We start from the raw sequence: 25,837 nt of genomic DNA on the forward strand, positions 1-25,837 counted from the left end.
CTCATGAAAATAAATTGTGGAATAAAAAGGAGTTCCAGGGAGGAAAAGGATTTTCCTTCTATTTGTTGCCACTTGATGTCTTGAGGGAACTGCAGGGAGGTGAGTGAGAAATAGATAAGAGGCCGTGCATGTTAATGCCATGCAGTGATGCAGCTCAGGATGGAATAAACATTTTGCCCACCTGAGAATTTCAAGACACTGTCAGTGCAATTAAGCCATCCCTGTTTCCAAGGAAATCAAGAGTTGTTTAGCGTTGCCCTTGTTCAAGATGGCCTGACTGGTAGGAAAGAAGATGGTAAGTAATTTGGTTAAAGGTGTGTAAAAAGTCAAGGAGCATAGCAGAGAATCGAGCGAAGCATCTTGACGTTCAGCCACGTGCTTTAGCTTTTGGCTGCATGGTAAGCAAACTCTGAAAGGCTATCCAAGGCGGCATTTCTGTCTTCGAAGTCCTGTGCTGGTGCAGGCACAAAAGAGTGACAAAGGGAAGAGGCAGGAGCATGCAAGAGACTCTCCACTGCCATATGAACACAAAGCCATTCGAGGGGATGCTTACTGTGCCTGCCAGGGGATAATTTTATCCAGGTACGTGCCGCATGAAGGCTGCATGAGGAGATGGAAGGAAAACAAAGACATCATTTGCCCAGAGCAAATAAAATGAGTTTAACAACCACAGTTTAAACAAAGATTACGGTGGTGTGTGACCAGTCTTTCTGGATGGGCACAAACCACATTAGAATGTCTTTTAGACAGACAGACAGACATTTGGCCAAGAGCCTGTGTATCCGTGTGCACGTGTGTGTTTAAATCTGCCTATAACATGCTTAGTGGGCCTTTTCACGTTGATTTAACCCCAGCATAAACCTGTACTCAGCCAGAACTGAGTTTAAACAGCAGTGCTCACTGCGTTGTCACGTGTACCTCCTCGGTCTGTGTGGTACAGCTGCACACTTTTTAGAAAACTGTGTTTAAGGAGGAATGAAACGGGTTAGTCAAGAAGGAAGAGGACATTAAACAAATCAGGCCAAGTGGAAGAAGCAGATGAAAAATGCATGGGAAATGGGACAGGAGGAGAAAAGTAAAGGGAAAGTGACTGATTTAGCTCATTCCTTTGGAAAATACACAGGGAGAGAAAAAGAAAGCAGGAGAGGAGGATTGAAAAGTAGATGGTTCTGAACGTGTCAAGGCTGATCCTGACTCAGCAGAAAGTATTGCTGTGTGATGCAGGTAACATTATCAAGTGCCAGAGCATCCCGCTGCTCTGCCCTTTAAGGATTGATATAGGATGGCTTCTGGGCTATGTATTTATTTATTTTTCCTAGTAAGTTTTGCCTTTTAATCGAGGAGACCTGAAGTAGGTACTAAAAGGTCACGAGAAATTTTTAGCACCTGGAAGCTAGATGTGGCCCTTTTTTGCCCTGCCGTCTTTAGCATCTGCTGCTAAAAATGCTGGTGGTTGTCAGATAAGCACCTTTAAGTTACAGCAGAAAAATCAGACAGTGGCAGAGGGACAGGAGTGCCTTCAAATGGGGACCTGCCTTCACCCTTCCATGTCAGTCACTGATTTCTGCCTCGACACCAGCACGCAGCAGGGCTGAAGCAGTAGCCCCTATTGAAAAAGCTGATAGTGAGCTGAACTAAACAGAATGAATCAGATTTTGCCCATCTGATTTAAAGTCAGGGCAGAGAAGACTGGTGAGATACCAACTCTATGTAGACCCGCGGACCATAACTTGTGATGACTTTAGAGGACAGCTGAGAAGCTGAGTCTTGACCGTATGCTCTAGAAAGCTTAAAAAGATCCCAGTGAAAGCCCACAGAATGTATTAACCATGACTTCTGAATTGGTGTGGGGAGGACACTTACTTAACACAAGGCTGAATTTGTCCCTTTTGGTTTATTTCTGCCGTGGCGTTGGGATGTAGACTGCTTAAGGGAATGTTTTAATCCTCATCTTGGCAGAATATACAAAGAGCTCTCACCTTTGTAACTGTTAAAGCTGTGAACCAGGACGTGGTTCCTGAAGGCAAAGCTGATAAATACGAGGGAGCTCTTGGCTAATGCCAGCGTTGTTGGCAGTCAAGGCATGGCTGTGTGGAGACAATACGCTGGAAGGAAAAGGCTTTCCAGATGGGTAAACTCAGTTTGTTCATCAAACAGTGACATACCTGTTTGATTTTAGACAATAGTTGCCCAACAAGTAAATGGATGTGTTCTTTTGTTTAACTGGAAGAAGAGAAGTAAAGTAAACCCACACCAAATCCACATAGCTGATAGACATTAACAAGAATGTTCTGTGACAGAATGAAGAACGTTGGGGAAGGTTCAGCCAAGGAGCTCAGCCTCCAGTTCTTCAGGCAAAAAAAAAAGCGACCTTTGCTTTGCTTGTGTTCGATCACCCATAAAGCATCCATGTGAAGTTTGAAAGTGTAGATACTGAGATAAAATGGGAGGAGCTGCTACATATGGGCCTGAAGTTCCATCAGCTTCTTTTTGAGGACTTCAAATAGCAACAGGACAGACTTCTGGCTCTGTGCTACAGAATATATGGTTTCCTTTTATTTGTGGATCTAAACCACCCAAAAGACTGGTACTGGCAGGAAACGGTCGTTCTTGACACCGTCTTGGTGGGAGGCACTGACGAAATTAAGTTCTAGAAGTTTCTTGTATTCCTGGACTGCACAGAGGCTGCTGACGGACACTCCCCAGGGCCCATGTGAGTGGGCGAATTAGGCGGGGATTTTCAGGGGTCATCTAGAGCAGAGTGACCTGAGTAGCTTTTGCTTCTCCCTTTCCTGTAGGCATACGGTCAAACAAGGCCTTATCTATGGTGTGGTTTGTGCAGATTCTGGAACGACCGTACTTGTAGGGAAGAATGGATGAACAGGGAGGAGAAAATTAGTACCTATTGGTTTCATCTGAAATAATGATTCCATCATTATTTCATTAGCAGTACTTTTTGCTCTTATATTCATTCCCAGGCAGCTTCATTTGGCTACGGGGGTGGGTTAGGCAAAGGAGACCATTTACGTACTAGCAGAGATTCAGAGAAATGCTAAAGGTGAATAGGTAGCTGATGAACTAGTTTTAGCTTTCATTTTAAAGCTAGAAGAATACATTTATATTTTAAATAAGGTGGGTGAGAAAAGCTGTTAGATACTTACAAAGCAAGAGGGAATGTTTAATCAAGAGTAATGCTCCTCATGTTTATCCCCAGTATGTTGTCATCTCTGTAGTGTATCTGTCATGGGAGGGGGGACCTTTTGTAGGGCAACTGAAAGGATTCTGGATAAACTGCGCATGTGAAGGCATCTTAAGACCTTGGTATATTGTTGAGATATCCGTAAGCTTGGTTGCAGCTTTTGGGGAGCATTCTTGATATATTTCAGCTGCATCAAAAAAACGAATCATATCCTTCTGCTTTTAGATTGTATGTTGGATCAAAACTTCAAGTGCATGTTTCAGGAATAGGAGGTTTTCTGACCGCCCTCTTCACATCCTACTGTGAAATTTGAAGGATTCAGATATGTCTTGTCCCTAATATATCGGATATGTGAGTGATTCCTGTAGATCATCAGTTTCCACTGTTCATTGTCTAAACTTATACCCCATCACCCATTTAAAATTGCTCATCTGAGTATTTTAATATTTCATCAGGTCAAAGCAGGCGGCTTAATGAATTGAGAAAATGAGGGGAATTTGGGATATTTAAAGAGACCTATATCCATTAGGCACACCAGCTGCGTGTCAGCGACACATTCTTTTTACTGGCTGAGCAAAACATTTCTATTCCTCTGTTACTGAGGAACATTGGAACGCAGCATCTAGGCAAGTCCAAAACTTCAGGGAACGCTCTACATGTCAGCAGGACAAGCCCGTTGATTTTGGTGCAGATCAGGCATGCCAAAAAACCCGTCAGGAGAAAAATCAGGACCTCCAGGCTGCCTGGTGCTGCAGGCAGAGGAGTGGTTTGGCCCTTCCCTGCGCTTGCACGTGTGCAGCGGGAGCAGCTCCTTAGCTTAGAGGGGGAGGTGGATTTGACTTGGAGCCTGACAAGTAACAGAGTTTTCGGGAGAATTTTTTAAGGGACGAGTGTGGACATCCAGCATGGGAGACCTAGGGATTTGGGGGAAATTGGGGTAAGCAGGGATGATTAGGTTGGTGTTGATGACAAACTGAGGAACTGAAAGAAGGGTTTATAAATTTGCATGGGCGCGCGCTAAGCCCCTTGGAAATGGTGGAAAGGAAACCGAAGAGATGCTGAAGTTCTAGGATGAGGGAGGGATCCAACGTGAGCTGCAGGAGTCCATGAAGCAGGGAGTGTTGGAGGTTGACTCGCAAGGTGTGTGTAGTGAGGAGGCAGGGGAAGAGTGGAATGGAGACGGTTTTAGGTGTTCATGAAATGCACTTGACTCACAATAAGGGGGTGCACAAGTATGTGACACCCCACCCTGCCACTGCAGTTCTGCTTGCCATGGTTGCCCTCGTTATTCTCATAGTGAAACTTTTTCTGTTAGTGGCCAAGGTGAGCTGTAGCCTGTGCTCGGGGAGGGAAGTGGTGATCGATAGTAGGGGCTTGATGGATGTTCAGAGGAAAAATGTACAGACGTTTGTACTGGTTGTGGCAGACGAGCCGATGAAGATGGACCATTATGGAAAATCCTTCTGAACTCTGGTGAATTTGTGTTGGGTTGCTGCCCGACGAGTGTGTGTGTAGAAGGTAGAAGCCAAAGATGTTTTCAAGGGACTAGTCATGTGTGTACTTGGATGTACATTTGCGCCAAGAAAAAATGGCAAGCAGGAGAGAAGAGTCTGTAACTGACCTTCAGGCTTCTTGCCAGCTTGGGGTACTGGGTTCCGTGTCCCTACGAGAGGAAAATAGCACAAGACCTTCAGGCTTCCTGCCTCAGAGAGGGGGGTAAGGGGGGGCGGTAAGGCTGCCACAAAGAGCAGGAGATTGCTGTGAAAAGCAGTGCAAGCGTGATCCGGGGATGGTGCTTCCCAGGAGCTGCACCTCGCCTCTGGCACAGTGCTTACACCATGCTTTTGTAAGCCCTCACTTCCTACAAGTCTGGGTGAGGTGTCTCATCTGGAGGGCCACTGTGTCCCGCTGGTCATGGAGGAGTAAGTAAAGTGACTGACTGTCTTTAAGGTTTTCCCTGCCTTGTGTAGATTCGGGCTGTCATTATTTCTGATGCTTTGTGCCCTCCTTTTCTCAGAAGTCACCATGCTCCTTCATCCTGCTGCACAGTAAACTTTTTGGCTTCAAGATTACAACTGTGGTGGAAATGTGGGATTCCAGATGCATTAGGCCTCTCTGGTAGGGCTTCTGAGTTTGAAAACCTATCTGCATTACTGCAGATGGGAGGGGAAATCCGAGGCTGAAATGTCCAGCGTGGGCATCCCCCTTGCCGAATGCTTTTGTGGCACCTTAGCGGATGGGCATATGTCAAAACTGACTATCAGATTAAGGTGGCAGTAATGAAAGACTGGGTTTGCACTTCATTTCAGTGCTTTATCTCTCCCCCGTCTGTAGTCCAGCATCAATGTGGTGTAGTTCCATCTTATTTTTATTTATGGGCTTGCAGAGAGCCGAATGACAAAGCAGGATTACAATAAAAACATCTCTAGACTTAATTCCACCTGATTTTGGAATTGCCAGCTCTACTGATCATTTTTATGAACTGCCAGGAACGTTAATGAAATTTCCTGAGCATTTTGCTTGGGGTGTTGTAGAATGATCTTTTTTTTTTTCCCCAAGATAACGCTGCAGGGAGAATTAGGGCTGTATTGCCCATGGTTGGGGTTGGATTTTCAGGCCTCTCAGCTCCTTCTGGTCGGTAAAACTTGTTTCTCTCTCCCTCTTTGCTCTTTTCCCTTCCCTCGCCTTTCCCTTTTCCTTCCCTTTTTGCCTGTGTCTGATGGGTGACATCTCATCAGAAGGTGGAGATACGGAGAGGCAGAAGTGGGGTGCTGGTAAGCTGTTGTCAAGGTCTATCAAGACTGATGTCTAAGAAGGACAGAGAGTGACTGAGAGGTTTTTTTATCAATGATGAAGTTTTAAAAGGCAACCAAAAGACTGAGCGATAAAAACATCACCAGGGAATGAGAGGCAGCTGTGCCCTGAGCTTTGCCTGCCGGAAACCGTACTTGTGTCTAGAGTGCAGAATTCGCATGGGGTACAGCTTACCCCTGTGGCACTGGAGGTAGGTGGGAACCTTTCCGTTAGCTTCATCAGGCCCCAAGCCGGATTCCTGAATAACGGAGCCGGTTTGCACTTGGTTCAGCATGTAAAAGTGCTGGCTACAAGTGTCAGTCGGCAGGTAGATGCTGGGTCTCGGTTTTTGCGGCAAATAGAGAAGTTAGAGATGAACTGGGTCCTTAAGGAGAGGGAGCCAGAAGGCGCATCTCAAGGTAGCTTGCCACATGGCACATCAGAGGGGCTGAGGCTGCCCAGCTTATGCCAGAGAGGTCCTGGAGCAAGAGAAGCGGGACGGGGAGAGGCACAGAGAGGGCTGGAGGAGGGTGGCAGCCCCTCTGCTCCTCAGAGCTGCACATACACATGCTCGCTTGCACCCAGCTTCTTTGCCTGGGGCTTATCTGCCTACCTCTGATGGAAAAGTGACACAGCCTGTCAGCGGGTCACGCTGCCTATTGTTTAACAGTGCAACAAACTCTGCTGCTCCCCCTTGCACCCCCCGGCCCCATCCACTTCTTTAGTAGTCACCTGATCAGAGCCTTCAAATCCTTGACCCAAATCCTCCTGTGCCCAGCTTTAGGTCTTATCCTGCTCTGGCTGTTCTGTCCACCGTCGACCCGAGAGGAGAGGTATTGGCTGTGCGATTAGGGAGATGCTGCTGGATGGTTTGAGCTGTGTGCAAGGTGATAAGCGGGAGCGAGGGAGGAGGGGGAAGAGCCCTTGATCGGTCTGAGCTGCCAGCTTTCCCTGATCCCCATCCCTTCTCCGTTTCTGCTGACTCAGTGACCCCAGTTTTACTGCCTGGGAGTGTCGGAGACGGTGACCTTGCCTGTCTGCTCAAGGACCTCTGGCGCTCAAAGGCCGTGCCAGGCCAAAGCAAGAGATGCTGAGGAGAAAGTTATTTTGCAGAATGTCTTATCCCAAGATGACTCTCAGCTCTGCTGGACTGGAAGTTGGGTAATCCTGCACTGATTTGGTGCTGCGTGTGTGGCAGGGAGTCAGAGCAGTCATCTTGTGAAATGTGCTTTTTTTTTCGCCTGGGTCGGAAGGTTTACGTACGAGTAAGGAAGAAGCTGAGAGAGAATTCATCAGCTCTTGGGAATAAACAGATTATTTTGCTCCCAGGGCACTCGATTCAGTGTGGTTGGGGTTCTGAGATGGGGGGTCTCTATTTGCTCCCTTGTGGGCAGAGACACAGGTCACACTTTTTTTTCCACTCTGAGCTGCCACTATTAACTGGGAGTACGACAGGGTGATTTTCTGACAGGTTCTGTGCAGGAGGTCAGACGAGGTAGATATAACGGTCCCTTCTGGGGCTTAAAATCAATGGATCTGTGATTAAATGGCCCGCAGAGGCTGGACATTGTAGGTGAGGGGAAAAGGAGTGATATTGGTGGCATTTCACGTGGGAGCCGCCGTCAGCTATTTCTCTTGCGGCAGCGCAATGGCCAGTGGTCCCCAGGTCACGTCTGCCTTTGTGGGTCCTTTTAACGAGCCCCAGATTTGCCTGTGCACCGTGGGGAGACAGAAGGTGGATTTTCTTCAAAGGCTGGGCTGGAGTGCCTATGTTTTCTTTGGAAATTGGTTATTAGTTTTGTTTTAGGGTTAAAAAAATGCTAACTAAAAAATAGGAGAGCCTTTGAGGGGTTGTTTTACACCAGTCCTGACATTACATAGTTGTGCTGTTACATAAGGTTGTTTCTCAGAGCTATAATGATGCAACAGTATTTATAGACCAATCTGGGTTTTCCTTTTAATGGCTTCCATAAAAAGCTCATTATTCCCTTCACACAGTCACTGACTGATTTACATGCTTGTCCTGTCCCTGGGCGTACGCTCCAGTTTGGGTAGCCCTGAGCGACACGCTCACACTGGCTGCTCGTTGCTAAATGACTCTGACAACAGACTGGCGGTGACACCGGTCTCTTCCTTACACCAGAAACTTCTCTTTTTTGGGGAGATGGAGAGGAGGTCGACAGAGAAGAAAAAAAAATCGCTTGTGTTTCTGCAGGTTCTGGCAATATTGTCATCTCCTTGGAGCTGCAAACTCTGCCATTCCTGGCGTATCGAGCCGGCCGGGCAGGGGACGTGTTTGGTGTGTACGAGGGAGTGACGGCAGAGTAAACACAGTCTGTGAATCTGTCACCTGAGCCGGGGGTACCATTGAAATCTACTTTCGAACCGGACTTGCGTCCGGTCAGGCTGAGCATGAGGAGGAAAAAGAAACCCCGAGTGTGTTCCTCAGAGTGACGCGTGTGGTTTGTGCGGAGGACGCGTCGGCACTGCGCTGATCTCCGCTCTCCCTGGTTTAATCAACGTCCTCGCGTCTTTTCCCCTGCAAGCCCTGGCATTCCTCCCTTTGCATATTGGATTTTTTTTTTTCTTTATTGTAGGGAGGGGCAGAGAGTCGGGACAGTTTTATGGCAACTGTATCGATCAGTAAAATTTAATATAATCCCTGCGCTTACTGTGTGATCGTTAAGGGGCTGGAGAGCCAGTGAAACATATTTAAAAAGAAATATTTTTCAGTTTTATTCCCTCACATGCTACTTCTCTGAGTCTCTCTTCTCTTCCAAACATGGCATCGATCTCCTACTTTGCATCCCTTCAAAGCCAGTCATACATTTTTGACTGGATTTTAAGTTTCCCTTTGATTTGGTTAAGTATTAGGAAAAGACTTACCCCATCTGCTCCGGCGCTAGATTCATTCACCACTTCCTCAGCTAACTGTCTTGCAGTTTCTGGATCTGTGCAATTTTGTGTCTTCTGGGAATATCGCTCCTTCTTTTTTTATCTCGGATACACCCGCAACTCCCATTGCTGAAGCACCAGGTTGCCTCTTGGTGCCCAGTGCCTCCCGCTCACCCTGTGCATCCCCATGTGGATGGAGAACAGCAGCCCAAAGAGGACAGCTGACGTGCCAGCAAAGTCTGGGCAGGAAATTGGAGCAGAAAAATGACAGCTTGCTTTCCAAACTTGCGCTAAATATCCTAACCACGGGAGCAGCCTTTTTTGGGCACTGCTGAGTGGTGCTGCACTGCAGGTGCAATACCTCTTCTGCGGAGTGACCTGCACTTTTTGTATGCCTGATATCAAGCACCGAAAGGTTACTGTGTGTGATCTTGCAGCTCGGAGCGTGGGCAGAGCAAACCCCGTCTGCCCGCAGGATGGGCAGTCTCTAAGGCACACGCAGGGCTCATTCTGGCTCACCCCGTCGGGAGGACGGGGCACGGCATTTGTGGTGAGGTTACTGTTGCTATTGCCTCTTGATTGTGGAGAGGGCTGCAGCACGCAGGGAAGCAGCCATTATTGAAAATTATGTAAGTTTTGACCAAATTTTCTCCTTCCACTCTCCCTCCCCTCCTTCCCTCCCGTGCAATCGCTCTTTGCAGTCACTCCGAGCAGCGTGTTGCGAGAATCACCAGACCCTGCGGGCGCCTGGCTGCCTCTGCTAGATGCAGAGGCTCTGACACTGATTTATATTTTGGTTAATTGTCTCCATCCATTAGTCTCCTCATCCTTCTCCTTGTTAAAGATGCAGTTGCTGCTAATGTCTATAAATGAAACACATTTAAAAGGCATCGCTCCCAGTCTGAATCCGCCTTGGGTTAACGATCACTGGAAGCTGCCACCTCCTGAGGACCTCAAGGGTGGTTTGTCTCCACTCCGGTGCCCTACAGGCGTTTGTCGGCACCTCGAGGGGCCGAGAGACCGAGGTGTCTGCCCCAATTGTCTCGTCCCCTCTGTAAGTCACTGCGCGCTGAGTGTGCCGGCAGGGCTGGCTCCAGAGCCGGACTGGGAGGATGGCTGTCAGCAGATGTAAGGGACGAGTTTGCTGGGGCCATTTGAGATTGAGGAGAGGTGTCTGGAATGAGGGTCCATACGCTGGTCAGTGTGAGGACCAGGGGACAAGACGGGACCGGAATGGGTCTTGGAGCAATAACTGCTGGCTTCGCACACTGCCAGTCGGAGGCTTATGGTGCAGATGTTGCTCAAAAAAAGATGATTGTTCCCAGAAGTCAGTCACGCAGGATTGCTGCATGTCTGGTTGCCACAGCCTCCCTGAAAGGGCTTGCTCCTAATTCATTTATATGTCCCAAGGGACGGCCACACGTAGCCAATCTGACAGCTCAGTGGCAGTCCCTATCACAGACTTCTCCTTCCTTGAGCACAGGTTGTGGCCCATTAGCTAGACTAGATGACGTTGCTCATGCAACGTGTGCCAGACGTGATAGTACTGCTGGTTTCGCTGTTGACCTGCAGGTGCTTCTCTGCAGACTCCACAGATGAGTCAACGGATTACTGTGGCATCTTGTCCCAAACAGACACCTTCTGTCTGGGTGACGTTTCTGCCAGTTGGTGATGTGGCAGTCCCTCCCCTTGAGTGCCGTTTCCCGTAGGCAGTGCGGCTATCGGATGACCACTGGTGGACCATTATATTGCCATTACAGAAAGTCTCATCAGAACAACCAGCTTTGGGGGAGACAGAGGACCAGTTAGTTCCATTAAACATAGACAGTGAAGCAATCAAAGCATTTGTAGAGAACATTAGCAATGTTTTTTGTCCTTCCAGTGGTAATTTTTGCAGCCGTTAGTTATTAGTGCGTCTCATTGCCGCTTTGCAGAATGGGCTCCTTATATCAGAGCGTTGGGATGTGACAGGGAATTTTAGACTGTCGGCTCTGATCTGTATCTGAGCTCCACAGTCATCTAGGTTGTCCTGACTATACTCCCAGAGTCCTGCGCCAGTGCTCATTGGGTTTGGGTGTGAGGGTTTAGGATGAGGAAGACTTTTTTTTGTTTGTTGTTGTTTCCCAGACCTAGCATGGAACCGGCAGCATCATATCCCTCCTGTGCTGTGCCCCCCGCAGTCTTCTTTTGTTGCCAGTGTCACAGGTCAAGTGTACAGTGTTTTCAGAGGTGCTCTCCAAGGTCAGGTGGCCATTTTGTTAGAGAGCAGCTTTCATTTCATACTACATCCAGGCAGTTGGACTTGGCCCTTTAAAGCTTTGTGGTTGCTGCTTGCAGCGCGCGTGGCCTGAGTTGTGGTGCGCTGGTGAGCTGCTCAGTTGCCTGTGGCTTAGGCAAAACCCTTATCACAGCTTTCCTGCGTTCCTGGTAAATGGGTCTGTTGCTCCTGTGCCCTCTCTTCATTAGGATATGAAAATTGCCCAAGCCATAATAATATCCAGCCGCTTCTCCGACTGTTGCTTTTGGCAGCGAGACAGAGCCTAGTGGCAGAATGGGAATGCTGTTGGATGGAAAGCAGCTTGCAAAAGCCGAGGACGTTCTTCTCAGTGGATAAACGGGCAAGGCAAAAGCAGGCTACATCTATGGCGTGTTTGGTGGGATGGTTACGTCTTTGATGCTACGTGGAGCACAGTAATAAAGAAGCACTTGCACATCACTACTGCCAGCTTTACTCCTTGTTGAAGTGTCTTCCTTCTGAGGCCGGGTTCGTTCTAGGGTCTGTGCTGCTCGCAGCAGTACTTGAAGCGACAGAGTTGGCCTTGAGGGAAGTCTACAGGGCTGTTAGGCAGCTGCTGCCTTTCCCTTGTTTCTTAGTCGGAGGGACATCTTTGTGAAGATGGGATCTCTCACTCCTTTATCAGTGGTCATCACACACCTCTTTTGCCACACGAGATCCTCATCTCTTTTTAACGTTTTATTCCTCTACACAGCTGCTAAGTAGGATGTTACAGAAGCAGGATGATGGATTCAAATAGAGAGTGAGCAACAGCACATCAGCTGTAACTGAAAGGAACAACATGAGTTTATCTTTACCAGGCGTGTTTAGATTCACTGCTCAGATATAGGACAGGGCAAATTTAGCATTCTGGTTTGAGGTTAAGTGTATTGGATTTGAAGTTCAGACTCAAAAATCTTGTAGTGCTGCAAGTTCTTCTGTAGAACTTTGCCCACCAAAATAGCAGAAATACCTGAAAAACGTGTCTTGTGATCAGAGCTTCAATCGTCCTGAGTCAGATATCAGAAGAAAGGTCTTAGGGGACTGTCAGTAACACTGGGTCACTTCCCAGTTGGAAAGCAAATCTGGATGTGGCCAACCAGCCACGTGCCCTCTGCAATCCCGGCCAGTAAGGACTCAGTTTTCTACCCTTCATTTTACTGCAGGAATGAAACTTGCTGCTCTGAGATGGAAGTGCCCAGACAGTCACGCCTCAGAACATGTTCCCCTGCTGCTTGGAAACATACCTGTAGTACTTGCGGGTCCCCAAACCATTAATTACCAAACCCCATGCAAACTGAATGTTGCCGTGGCAACCCGCAGCCCTACAGAAGGCTATTTGTCTCCTCCTTGACCTTTCAGGAGATCTGTATCTTGCTCAAGTCCCCTTCTCTAATCCGGTTTTTAAAATATAATATTATGCTACTGGAAGGGATCAGACCTTTAATCTGATTGTGTGTGCATGTGTCAGTGCATGTTTGGGGGGTGCCTGCATTAACAGGCACCCAGCAGCGGCTCAGAGACGAGACAAAGGAAAAGCAGAGTGTGCCTCTGCCCTGCTGGGGCTGCAAGTGAGCACCTGGGAGGAATTATTGGCTTCAGCACACAGATGGGGGAATCCTCTACGCGGGAGGGACCAGCCCTCCCCAATCCCCTTAATGCGGGTTCCTTCCCGCTGAGGTCATGCAAGAGTTGTGCTCTTGCTGGTGAGGGCTTCAGAGGCGATGCTCTCGCACCCGCTTCAGTTTCCCTCCTCGTGTGCCTAAGAAGGGACCAGTTGCATTAGTCGCAGACCAAGCAGTCAAGTTTTAGGCATTACTACATGTATGTTGGTGTGCCCAAAACATGTGTTCCCCATCTCGACCTGATGTCCTGAGGTTATTCTTTTGCCAGTTGTACTCCCTCCGAAGGAAGGATCTTTAATCCTGCATGGGCTCTGCCTGCCGGAGCCCTCAGCCCGTGAATTTGTTGCCTGTTCTGCATGTGTCAGGGTTACTGTGTTAGGGGTGCGTAACCCCAGAGGAACAAATAGCCTTTTCCCCAAGAGACTTGCTAACTTTTGAAAACACTGTCCTGTGTTGCGAACGAGTTGAAGGCACCGAGAATGCCCTTTAAGCTGGGCTGAGGGAGAGGGTCTCCTTTCTGTGCTGTGCCACTTGTTCAGGTCGCGCTTTGCACTGCTCAGCTCTGTGCACCGGGAGCCGGGCTACCAGCCGTCCTGCCAGGAGGGTCAACCGGAGCGGGTGGGATTTTATCAGGTAGCTCTTCTTTGTGGAGAGATGTGCTAGGCTGTTTGTAGAGAGGTGGGGGTCGGTCTGTTCTCCCAAGTAGCGAGCGATAGGACAAGAGGAAACGGCCTCAAGTTGCGCCAGAAGAGGTTTAGATTGGATATTAGGAAAAATTTATTCACTGAAAGGGTTGTCAAGCACTGGAACGGGCTGCCCAGGGAGGGGGTTGAGTCACCATCCCCGGAGGTGTTTAAAAGATGTGTAGATGTGGTGCTGAGGGATGTGGTTTAGGGGTAACTTGGAGGTGTGAGGTTAACGGTTGGACTTGATCTTAAAGGTCTCTTCCAACCAAAACAATTCTATGACTCCAGGAGTTTTATGGCAAGTGGACGGGCAGGGCTGAGGTGGATGTGATGAGGGCTGGTGTCAGTGATTGTGATTTGGCTGAGGTGTTCCCCTCGGGGCCGGGGGTAAGGGCAGGGCCCGGGCAGGACTTGGTTGTGAAGGAGTTCGGCCAGGCTGGAGTTACAACTCATGTTTTGCAACTTTTTGTATACAGACCAAGCAGGTCTCCCAACGCCTGTGGTACTGCTGTGTCTTTCGCCACCCTGCCGGGGCCACCCGGCCGCGGACAACGGGATGTCAGGGTTGGGAGGGCAGTTGCAGTGCTGCAGTCCAAGGTAGCGAGTGTGGAGAAGAAGGGTAATTCCTGAAAACTGCCGTTAGCTGGGCAGAGCCCTTCTTCCTGGCTAAAGCATCGAGTACCTGATGGAGTACCCGAAGAACTGAGACTCAAAAGTTAAACTTTCACTAGTGTTATTAAATGGCATTGGGATGAAAGCGGTTAGTTGGACTTTGCTCTGTGGAGGTTCAGGAGGGTCTCTTGTAAAAATGGTGTTTGTTCACTACTATCTCATGCAGTCACGGTTGAGGCGGAGGTAGCAGAGGTGTCAGCTTGCAGAACCAAAGCTGGTGTTTCATCCTGTTGATCCAACACAGTGGTAGAAAGTCCTCTGTGGTCTAAGCAGAGCCTCACACAAATATGTCCCTTATTAGAGAGTCCACACGATCGCTGGAGGCTGACTGCCGCCCTGTGAAACTGTATTTGCTGGGACCAGCTTGGCCTACAGTATCGAAAAAAAACCAAAACCACTTGAAGTCTTCACCTATGCAGAAAGGTATCTCAGTTTTTGATAAGAAGCTCTGGTTACCATTCACTCTCTTCTCTCACGCTAATACCGAGCCCCAGCAGTGAGCTGCCTCCCGTTGCGCCAGGCGTGGAACAAGCCCAGCACAAAAAGGCAGTCTCTGCTCCAAACCTCCTGTGCGCTAAGGCAAAAGGGACAACTCCTGGGGACGGTCTGATGTGTTAAAAGCTGTCTGAGCCTGTTTGCCTTCTCTCCGGTCTTGCTTGCCTTTCCCTTCAATGTCACCTTGGTGTTCGCTTTGCCTTCTGCAAAGGTATTCCAGCAAAGTCATGTTTTCCTGGGATCCTGCCTAATTGTGTGGGTAGAGTGAGTTGAACTCAAAGCCCGTAGAGCGTACCGATCAGCGCTGTGGTGCCTGCTCGTGTGTGGAGTTACGGCTTGCCAACGCACCTTCTCATACCATGATGATTTTAATTTTAAGGCCATGCGAAATCTCCTAAAAACCTAAGGTTGTGGGGGAAGAAAAATGTAATTTCTGCTGTGGTAATGTTTCTTTCCATGTAGATCTCCTGGTTTTAGTTTACAGTGGAGATAACAGTGTTCTGTACTCTTTGCGTTTCGGAGAATCAAGTCATGTTAAGGCGTTGCTGTGCTCTTTTCCAGAAAGAGAGGTAGTTGCGTTTAAGTGGTAGATAAAACAATTCCTTCTCGCAGCTCTCTTACCGTGTTTACATATTAGAGGTGCTTTGGGCTCAATTGGGATGCAAGACACTCTGCAAACGCAAAGATGTAATTATCCCATTTTTCTCTTCCTACTCCCAGCCTTTCTCCCTCTGCACTTCTGGCTCATCTCCTCCGCCCTTTCCTGAGCATTGTGCTGATGGCAGCGTTTATCTGCATTTGTCCTCTGTCCCTGACATCCAGTTATTGATTGGCATGATTAAAAAGAACTGATAATCACTTCACATTAATCCCATAAATGACTTAAGACACCAAAATATTTGCATAATGCATCTTAAAAGTGGCAGCTAAAAGAGGATAAGACCCAAAACTGCTTGGCACAGGAGAAATGGGCTTCCCACTCACCTGTGGGCTTGCTTAAGTAATTAGCCTTCTGCTTGCATAAGGAGGAATCTGAACTGGTTTAGCGGAGGAAGATGCAACGGGTGCTCAAAGGCTTTGGGATCCGCGCGTCCTATCTCGTTGCTGAGACCGGGGGTGGGGGCAGCGCGCGGGGGGAGCAGCAGGGAACATGACAGCGGCTGCTGAAATGAGAGTCTGTTTTTGTCTGCTACATCTTGTGAAAATCTGGAGCCAGACGCCCGCTGAAAGTACCTCTGTCTAAAGACTTTCTGTCATAAACTTATCTGATTAGCAGAGAGCTAGACGACAGATTAGCCCCTGCTTCTGCACTAGGGATGGGCGCCCGGGAGCAGTTGAGCAGATCCGCTCCTCTCGCCAGTGCCGATAGCCTGGAGGTGGGGGTACAGCAGGTGGGGAGGAGGTGAGGGGGGGATAAGAGGGGGGATATTTAAAGGAAGATCATTGCTAGGTAATTCTGCAGATAATGCACCCTCCGTGTTGTCCTGCTGGTCCCAGGTGAGGACACTCCTCTGTACCAGTGAGTTGGTGGTCATGTGCTGTGTGTCACAGCAGCACAGAGCGGGTGCACTTGCCGTGTGAGTAGAGGTTGGGAGGGAGCTGTGGATGTGGGAGGGAGGGCAGTATTTCTAATATGTATAATTTTTTGTAAGTGTCTCTGATTCTTCTGGCTGTCATCTTCCATTTAGAAAGAGGAGAGGAAGAAAAATAGCCGTGTTTAGCTTGGGGCAAGCACCTTGTGCTAGAAGGATGGGTGATTTAACATATACTGCAAACAAACAAAAGGGAGACATTCCAGCATTTCCATTTAGTATCATGGATACGTTTTAGCTTGTTCTTCCTCTTCAGTGTTTGTGTATCACTTATTCAGAAATATTTTGCAAGTGGATAGCGGTTTGTAAGCAAAAGCATTTGCCATCTGAACTGCAGTATCTGCTACAGTGAATGTCTTTTTGCGTTTGTGTTCTCCCTCTCCATAGAACGGGGAAAAAAAAATAAGAAAAAGACTAAACTAGCCTACTTAGCAGCGATCTGATGCAAGGATAGCTGGCAAAATAATGCTGAACTGCTCTAAAGCATTCTCTTGTCCCAGAAGGAAGAGAGCATTGTTTCAGAATCTGTTAGAGTGAAGGGTTGAAAATTAGTTTTGTAAATAAATCTGGACCCTCAGCTCGGAGTAATGCTGATGTCGGGGTTCATGGTGAGTTTCTCCCTAAAAAAACCCAACTATTATTCAAGTAAATAAAGTAGTCTTGCGTTCCAACAGTGATGGAATGGAAAAACTTATTTTTGTTAAGAAGAGAAGGATGGCAACTGATAGAAAACTATCAGTTATTTCAGTTCAAGTTTCCTATTAATTCTGGAATAGATCTGCCAATTCCTACACTTTCAGTTTTTCCATCTGAGATGTAAGTTCTGGCCCACGCAAGTTATATCTGGCACAACTGAAATCAGGAGCTCTGGCAGCAGCAGAGCCCTTTATGGGAAATGAGAGTGCTGTTTGGGAAGTGCTTTGCACTTCGTCTCCGCTCCCCAAAACTAGAGGAGGTTACCTAGGAACCTGATGGGTAGGAGGGGGAGAACCTTTCTTGAAATACAGCTATGTCAGGGGCAAACAAAAGAATCTTGCGTGCGTGCACACATACGCTCATACACACAAAAATCAATTATGTGGTGGCAAATAGGATTTCCTTAACTTGGTGCTTTTCTGCTCTGTTGCAGCCGTGATAACGACCTTTCCACTATCATCTCCAACCTGCATCAGAGCCGTCAGCTCGTTATGCCAGAGACCCAGAGCCGCTGTGAATTCAAGAGAAACAGCATCGACGTTGGCTTAGGAGCAGCAGGTAAGCAGCTGGAGTGGGTCCTGCTGGTTTGGGTTTGTTGACTTCCCTTCTCTCTTTTTCACTCCCTCATTTATTCATTTTTTCAGCAGCTGTTTTTTGTTGTTTTTTTTTTTTTTTTTTTTTTTTCCCCCCGTGGCTGTTTGTGTCCATTCTCGGAGTAAGCTATATGCAGGCTTTTAATATTCTGGCTGAAGATTAACATGGAAAGGATTTCATGGTGATGTTAAAGTCCTTTTGAGATCTCAGCCCTGTGTTATTCTCAAATCTAGTGGTCTGTGTTAAACTACTGGCAAAGGAGCTTGCGCCAGCAAAGAAGTGAAATGTCCCCAGGGCTAGTGTCAAGTGAAGCAGAAAGGCCTTGCAGAGAGCATGGTTTGATTTGTAATTTCATTAATCAGAGGTTCCCCGTGCTGTCTCTATGCCTGCCAACTCCTTTATGAGCATGTTTGGTTGGGTTTGTAGTGCTACCTGGCTTTTTGGGGAAGTTTTGGGTTCAGTTTATCATGGTAGAACCAGAAATGCTCCTCTTGGCTCCTGCACTGTGCCTCTCCGGCTGTCAGCAAGGGAGCTGTGGGCAAGGATGTGTCAGTGGGAGATACGCATCAGTCAACAAGTGAGGCACTGCTAATAAACTAGAGATCTGCTGCTTGTTTGCAGAATCTACCGTTTGCTTTTGGTTATAAATAAAAGCTGAGGAAAAACTGGGAGTTGTGGTAGTTTTTATATTGAGTGATCCCTCTCCTTCCAAATCAGAACTGAATCTCTCCGTGTGTGTTTCTGTGGGCCTTTCCTGAAAATCTGTGTGTTTGGTTTTATTCATATTTTCTTGTAAGTCATTCTGTCGAGCGTGTAACTTCACCCTGGATCTGAAGGGAACGCCACATTTAATACACTTTGGGAATGTCTTTGGAGGACATTGAGTAACGTGGCAGGTACCCGGTTCGCCTTTTGCAGGAGGCTTGACTCCTTTCCAGAAAGGTTCCTCCTGCCTGCAGTGAAATTCGTGCCAGTGTGACTACTTCTGCAGTGAAGTGTTCAGTCCCGTATGTGTTGTGCTGAACTGGGGGATTTGTCTCTAAAGCGGCTATGGGCAGGTCCCAGTCTTTGCTCTCACAGCTGAATCTCCATATTCTCTTCGTTAACCAATCTCCACAGCCCCTTTTGCCACACAGCTCTGAGAGCCAAACTGACCAGAGATACTCGGTTTTCTGTATGACCTTGCTTGAGTCTACATGTCTCAGTTGCCCCCGTATGTTAAAATTATTTTTAATATTGTTTGCTTTACAGAGAAACTGCTGGGCTTGATCACCGTTGCTGAAATTCTTTGAGATTTGCATTCCAGAAATGCGGAGGGCACTATTCATTCCCATCAGTGTTAAGCAGTAGAAAACATCAGATGTAGAAGTCCTCATTCTTATTTGTTAGAATTTATGTTTGAGGTTCTCTGGTTAGCTTCTTAACCATAAAAACAGTAAGAAATATAAAACGCAGGCAGTGCGCGCATGTTGTAGCAGTAAGGACAGCAGGGCTTGGCTCTGAATTCAACGAAAGTCTGAGCAGTGAAAAAGAAGAGGGCTCGTTCATACAAGAGGCCAACAAGCGACAGAGCTTTTCAGGACGTGATAGATTTGGTGTTTCTAAGAAGAGTTGACCAGCAAAAGAGTAGGTGGGAGGGATAGTGGGGAGATTAGGTGTCTAAAGGGAGAGGGAGCGTCATCACATCTCCACAGGGACAATTTAACTCTGATTTTTCCCCGCTGTCTGGAGCCGGCTCCCTCTGCGTGCCCGTTTGATTACGGGAAGGCTCATTTGCCAAAGTCTATGCGGAACCTGCCAGCTCTGACTTGAGAGCATGTGCTGAGCTGGTACCTATGTCACCACCTCCCGGACATGGAAGTCAAGGGAACAGAAACCAAATGTGCTGGGATTTGCGGCTGATGCTGAGTATTGGGTTTATGTCTCGGTTCTGTTTGTTTTTCCTGGCAGGTGTGGAAGGGGAGAATGGTATAACTAATTGCTGCGTTCATTTGAAGAGAGTTAGTGTTGGGTTAGTCTAAAAGGCTGGCTGTTGTTGAAACCACTCTGTTACAACAATAAGGGATAAAGAAATGTGCCCCCAGTCGTCTGCTGTTTGCATTGTATGCCTTTGAGAACAATGCTGTGTATTTGGGTTATGAGAATCTCGCCCTCAAAAAGGCATTTGGAGATGGACAGTGCTGAATAAATGATGTTAATGCCGATGTGTTTAAAAACTCCCGCATCAGTCGTGACTATAAGCTACGTTGCTCTGAAAGTATGTTGGAATCTGCTGCTACCAATGCTTTCTGTTGCTGGTTTATGGTTTGAAGTTAGGCATACAGTCCCGGCCAGTAGCGTCTGAATGCTGCGGAGGCTGCTCTGCAAATTCTACGTGTGCAGGATGAGGGGTGAGTGCATACTGCTAAAACAGGACTCAGAAGTGTATGTGACTTCTTGGCTATGGCTGAGGCTAAATAGAGGATTGAGAACGGGGATAGCACGAATGGAAGAAATTTGCTTATTGCAGGGCCCGTGGGGTTAAGAATAGGGTTGAAGTTGGCGGGGTTGGTTGGTTTATGATTAATTCTGTGAGGGAGTTCCTTGATTTGTAGTTAAATCGGGGTTAGAGGCAGTGCTATAGTTTCAAACAGCGTGGACTGGAAAATTAGAAGTATTACTGGATCCTTAATGGTCTTTGAAATGCAGAAAGGGGATGAAACTAATGGAAAATAACAGTGTATAGTTTGTTCTGGGGCTTTTCTAAGTTCTGGGAGATAGGTGAGACTGGAGTCGGGGTTCAAAGTAGAGCTGGGCTGATGTTCAGGTAAAAAGGAGCTGAAAAGACTGATGTGTTGCTGGAACATATAAGGCTTTTGGTTGGAAGACCAGCACTGATATTAATATCCTTGGAAGGCTTATGGATAATTGTTAAGTGAAAACAGGTCGCTGTCAGTGGTGATGGTTATATTTGGGAACAGAGAGACTGAAGAGCTTAGTTTGGGACAGCAGAAGTTGAAAGACTCAGAAAATAACTGGGTCCTGAAAGACTTGGATAGGGTTTGGCCCTGGCTAGAAAAGGATTTAATAACCCGCCTCGGTGAGTATAATAACCCGGAGTGGTGGGTGCTAGCCGCTTGGAACAATAAGCCTAGAGGAGATGCAGTCGTAGGGCTTGGGATAGCTGGGACGAAAGAAGTTGCTGTATTTTGGACCTTGTGAGGCACAAAGAGCTAGGAAGAGTCTGGAGTCATCAAAAAACAAATGTCTATGCTATCTGTTGCCTCGCTTAGGTGTGATTAAGACCAGTGTAGCGATTGTGGCGTGTTGGCAAGTTCAGTGTCTGCAGAAATCTGGGCTAGCAAATCTGAGAGCTGCAGCACTTTGAAAATACACTTATAAAAAAAGGAGAGACTGTTATTGCTAGTCTACAGTGATAAAGAGGAAAGGGAGGTAGTTGTGTTGCCACCAAGTGAAGTTTCATCAGAAGCATTGGGCAAGATGCATAATGCCTTCCACCAGTTTTCGGGTACGTTGTAGAGGTGCGCGAGTCAACCAAATAAAGCAGATGAGGACAGAACAACAGAGCTCAGTTTGCTGTCTTATCCTCCCTAACTTCTCTGCCAGACCTGTATGTTGTTGTTCCACTGTGACAGTATGGAATAGATGGGGATTATAGCCTACTTCTAGAGATTCAGCGTACGGGAGATTCGGGGATGGGTGGTGTTCCCCCCTGCTAGTGTGAGTACCGAAGCAAGACGCCTAGATAAGAATAGCTGACAGCTTAACTCATGCTTGGAGTGTCCCCTGATACCGGACCTTTAAAGGAAATAAAGAATACCAACAGAAAAAAAATCTCCAAAAAAGAAAAAAATCTGCTCCAGCCACGGCTTCTCAGTCATCTGGAGACCCGGAACTGGCAGGGGTAACCGAGGCTTTTGCAGCGACAGCAGAAGTAGGTGGCCGAGGGGCGTGTACTGATAAAATCTAATTGCCCTATCGATTGGCTTCGGAGCCACCGTCAGCTGTGGTAATGATTGAGATATTCTTATGTGTTTGATGCACGTTAGCTGTCTCTCACTGCTCTGGCCCACTGGGGACCTTAAGGTATTACAGAGATCTCTTAATCACGGAGCAAACTTGCGTCTGTCGGGCCAGCTCTGCACGACAGATTTATTACAATTACCACTGATGCACTTGGATTTCCTTAGGGCCCAGGGGCTCCTGGGTTTTGGGAAGAGCTGCCCTGTTTGTAACTCTGAATTCTTAACTGGCCGAGAAAATCCATCTCACTGGTTTAGGATTTTATGCATCCGCACCCTCTCTTACTATTCTTCCTTTCTTCTCATCTGGGTTGACTGTTGACAGGATTGTGTCCTCAGGCTTTTCAAGAACAGTAAACTTCTGCCACTTCTGCTTTCTCTGCCTCTGTTCATGACTGGGAGCGGTGGTGCTAGTGCTTGAAAAACAGAGCACGCTGGTTTCTATAGTCCCTGGATAAATATCTGTTGACCAAAGAGTTGTGCAGATTTCAGGTGTGCAAGTGTGTGTTCTTTCCAATACGGGTTGAAAAACAGTAAATTCTTGTGGAGGACCAGAGAATGTAGTATAAAGGAAGGGCGCTCGCCTCTGCCAGCTCTGTTGCTCTTCACTGATGAAAATGACATCCAGCTCCTTTCTGAAATGCAGGTTATGTCTACACTGGGTTGATATCCAGCTTCTAGGTTTAATCTCTTCCTACTTCTCTGGGCAGTGTTTTAAAATTTTATTTATTTATTATTTATTAATTAATTATTATTTATTTATTTAAACCTGGGGCTAGCTAATGCAGCTGCTGAGAGGTACGGTTGGCTTCTGGGCAGAGAGACAGTCCCTTTGCAGAGAGGAGACGTGAGCTACTTCACCTAAGTGCTGACAGTCTGCAGGACTGCAGCTGGGGCAACATATGTAGAGCCTACATGGAAAAACAGACTTTGGTGATGCCCAGAGCTCCCAGGCCGGTTTACCTACGAGGTGCGAATGGTCTCTCCTCTCTTGACCCTGCGGACTTCATTTTTCTGCGGCGTCCTTCCCTGCTGCTGGTGGTCTGCAGTGGAAAATGCTGGAGAACGCTTTCCTTGGCGCTAATTAAATTGCAGTCACGATGGGGATATAATATACCAAATGGAGGAAGAAAGGAAAAGTACGTATAATGGGGTCTGTACTTCCTTAGGAACGTACAGCGGCAGCCTGCATTGGTGAGATTTAGTAAGAGGCTTAACAACATCTGCAAAGGTAGAGCAAGTGTGCTCAGCTGCCTCAGGGGGAGCGTGCATGTGGGAGGGGAGGGCAGGCGATGAGCCTAATGAGAATATAAAAGTCGTTTCCAAATGGATCAGATAAAGGCGAGGCAGCAGACAGGGTACAGCGCTGGCACTACAGAGGGGCTTACCTTGAGAGCGGATGATGGCACAAGGCGCTTTTAATCTTAATTGAGAGAGAGAGACACACACAAGGATGAGCAGAGCCAGGGCTGCTTGACAAAGGCACAGTAGCAAAGCTGACGGTTTGCACATCAAACACGGATTTAGAGTCCCTTTAAGCAGCTAGCGGTGTGTCTGTAAACAAGTCCAATCCCCTCTATCCAGTTTGGCTAATGCAGTCTGCCAGGGCGTGCGTGGGGTGGGGGAGGACGGAGGAGACCTTGCGGGGCTCCGCGGCTCATAGAGAAAGTACGGCGCCTTCCCCCGTGTTTGTGTGTGTGCTTGGCACGCTGCTTTAGGATTCCAAAAAAGCATTTTGCAATAGAGTCCTGGTCCCAAAGCCCTAAGTAATTCCTCTGCTGCAAAAATCCTGTTAATTTCTCCTCTTTCTCTCCTCAAATACCCTCCGTTCTGCAGCGCCAGATTTCATGACTTTCCAGTTGCAGTAGGACTATTTGCATGGATAGAAGTGGAGGGATCAGACTCACTGATGCTAGAGGAAGGTGGGTAGATCTTCCCTCTCTTCCTTCTGCCCCTCGTGATTAGAGGGAGTTGGTTTGATGTCTGAGTATTGTCTGAGAGAGGGCACTTAATGGAGACGTGGCAGAATATCAGGTCTCGCTCCGAACAGCAAGCAGTTTGCTGTGGTTCTGCATAGAATATTTGGGACTGCACGTGGATTAAAGACCCCTTCCCCAGTGATTAGAGGCTGCTTTGGCTGTGCTGTGGGAAGCAGCAGGCCACCAGCTTTCCAACGGTGCAGAGCTCCCAGAGAGCTAGGGGTTGTTGGTCAGTGTGATGGAGAGGACAAACCCTGAGAGCCTTGGCCCCAGAGCAACGGTGACCTCAGCGACCAGTGTAGTTGCATGTTAACCTGCAGGGATTCCTGTGGAAATCCCACGTGGTACGGAGAACGTGACATCTGGGTCCCTTGAGGAGTCCCACTTCAGGAATCCTGCTCCACTGGAGACCTGGAAAAGCACTGTTCATCTACAGGTCTCAAACATCCCGAAAGAGAGGTCTCTCTTTCCCCTCCGTGATGTTATTTGTTCTTCTGTATTAACTCTCCTGTCTCATCTTTCCACTTGATGTTCTGACTAAGCAAGGGAGAAGGAGAAATTTCAGGAGTGAACTGTAAACAGATTCACATTTAAAAATTGGTCTTGGAATTTTTATTGAGAAGGCAGTGCTTGTAGCTCGCGCGCAGGGATCTGTAGCTGATGAAACTGGTTGTCTCGCTTTCTTTGGGCCTGTCCCTGAGCTCTGTGTGCCTGATGTGGAGGGCTTCCCAGTGACTTCATTCGGCTTTGTACTGACACCCACAGCTTTCATCTGCTAAGGAGGAGTTAACACTGAGGGTGAAAAAGAATTGGGATCAGGGATGTTACAGCTGATGGTTAGAGACAGAATCACAGCGAATGGCTGTTTTCTGAGCGTGTGATAATGAGCGACATGCAGACATGTTTTCATTTAACAAACCCAAACAACAACAAAAAACCAGAAGCCTTTATTGAATTGCTGCCTTAAATTGAGCAGAAAATCATCACCAAATGGGCATCTCGGAGTTGTAAGCCCAGCCACCTTTGTTTACATGTTTCACCATGAAGGACAGTTGCTCACCTAGGCAACATGAGGGTCTAGGCTCTGTCAATGCCGTTCGTCCTCTTGGCTTGGATCTGGAGGACTGTCCTTTCTTTGTGCTTTATTTCAGTTCCATTTTTATTTCTTCTGAAGCCTTGTGGGAGTGGGAGGTAACCAACGTCCTTTTGTAATACAAACGGAGGTCTCGGGAGGTGAAGGAAAAATGGGAAAGCCCGACATGGAAACGCGGTTTTTTGCTGTGCCCTGCAACTGCACTGGCAGCGTAGGTTAGCGCAGGGGATTTTGCTGTGTGAGCGTTAAGGTTTTATTCTTGGATTTGTCACTGCAGGAGGAGAAGGAGCCAAGGCAGTTTAGTGCCCTGTTCTTAGAGTTCAATAAACCTTGCTCTTGGCAGGGACTTGAAGCTTGCTCCTGGCAGGAGGGTTCTCGTAGATGGCTCCGCGAACACCTCTGGGAAGGTCAGTGATGTGTTTCAAGGTGTATCTCCCTCACTCGTAGGAGGGGAGTGCCACAGCTGGACAGGGCTCTCCGTGGCAGCTTAAGCAGCGTGGCCTCCTCCGTGCCTGGTGTGAACAGGGCCGCCTGGCCATAGTCAGGATGATGAGTCCATCGCTCTCTGGCGGTTGGATCAGCCACCAAACTCATGGCCAGTATGTCTTGCAGCTTTGAAACGGAAATAAACACCGACTCTTTCTCCGTTTCCTTGCAGCTCTAGGAAGAGCAAGATTATCCTGCTTCCAAAAATAACCTCTTCCCCGCCCCCTGCTTCCACCTCCTTTCCCAGGTGCCTCCCAGGCAGCTAGTAAAGAGCTGAAAACAAATCATTGGTGCGGTGACATCTCGCTGATGTTATATATAGAAATCCAGTGCAGATTGTAATGTGGCACCTGACTTGTCCACTCCTGCTTGCTGCTGGTGGAAGCGTGGGGACAGGAGGCACTGGGTGGCTCCTGACCCTGCTGCAAGTCAAGATGATATTTCAGATCCGGGGTTTTGACACCGTTCCCGCTCCAGTGCATGTGCGTATCTCTGTGTCATCGGGTTTGGATGCTGTGGATTTAGTCCTGCAAAGCACAGCAGAGGTAACACTGTCCCGCCACGAGCTCTCCACTCTGGAGAGCTTGCCTTGCGGTTAGACGCCCAGGTAGCAGGCGTTGAGCTGCTGCTCTGCTCCGTGTTTCTCTCAAGCAATCGACAGGGTGCTCCGTGGGTCACGGCTCCGTTAGGACTCTGGTGGAAGGAAGGGAGGAGTCCTGCTGCAATAAAGGGGCG

General features: G+C 47.8%; 1 protein-coding gene across 1 annotated transcript in view; it reads left to right on the top strand.

Annotated features, from left to right (window-relative positions):
• The window catches only part of SAMD11 (sterile alpha motif domain containing 11), a 122,926-nt gene that overhangs the window by 50,314 nt on the left and 46,775 nt on the right, over nucleotides 1-25,837 (top strand). The window contains 1 exon segment of the mRNA XM_009889574.1: nucleotides 17,362-17,486. Coding sequence (XP_009887876.1) covers nucleotides 17,362-17,486 — 125 coding nt within the window.

This window comes from Charadrius vociferus, unplaced genomic scaffold (assembly GCF_000708025.1).
Source record: "Charadrius vociferus isolate BGI_N301 unplaced genomic scaffold, ASM70802v2 scaffold477, whole genome shotgun sequence".
NCBI lineage: Eukaryota > Metazoa > Chordata > Aves > Charadriiformes > Charadriidae > Charadrius > Charadrius vociferus.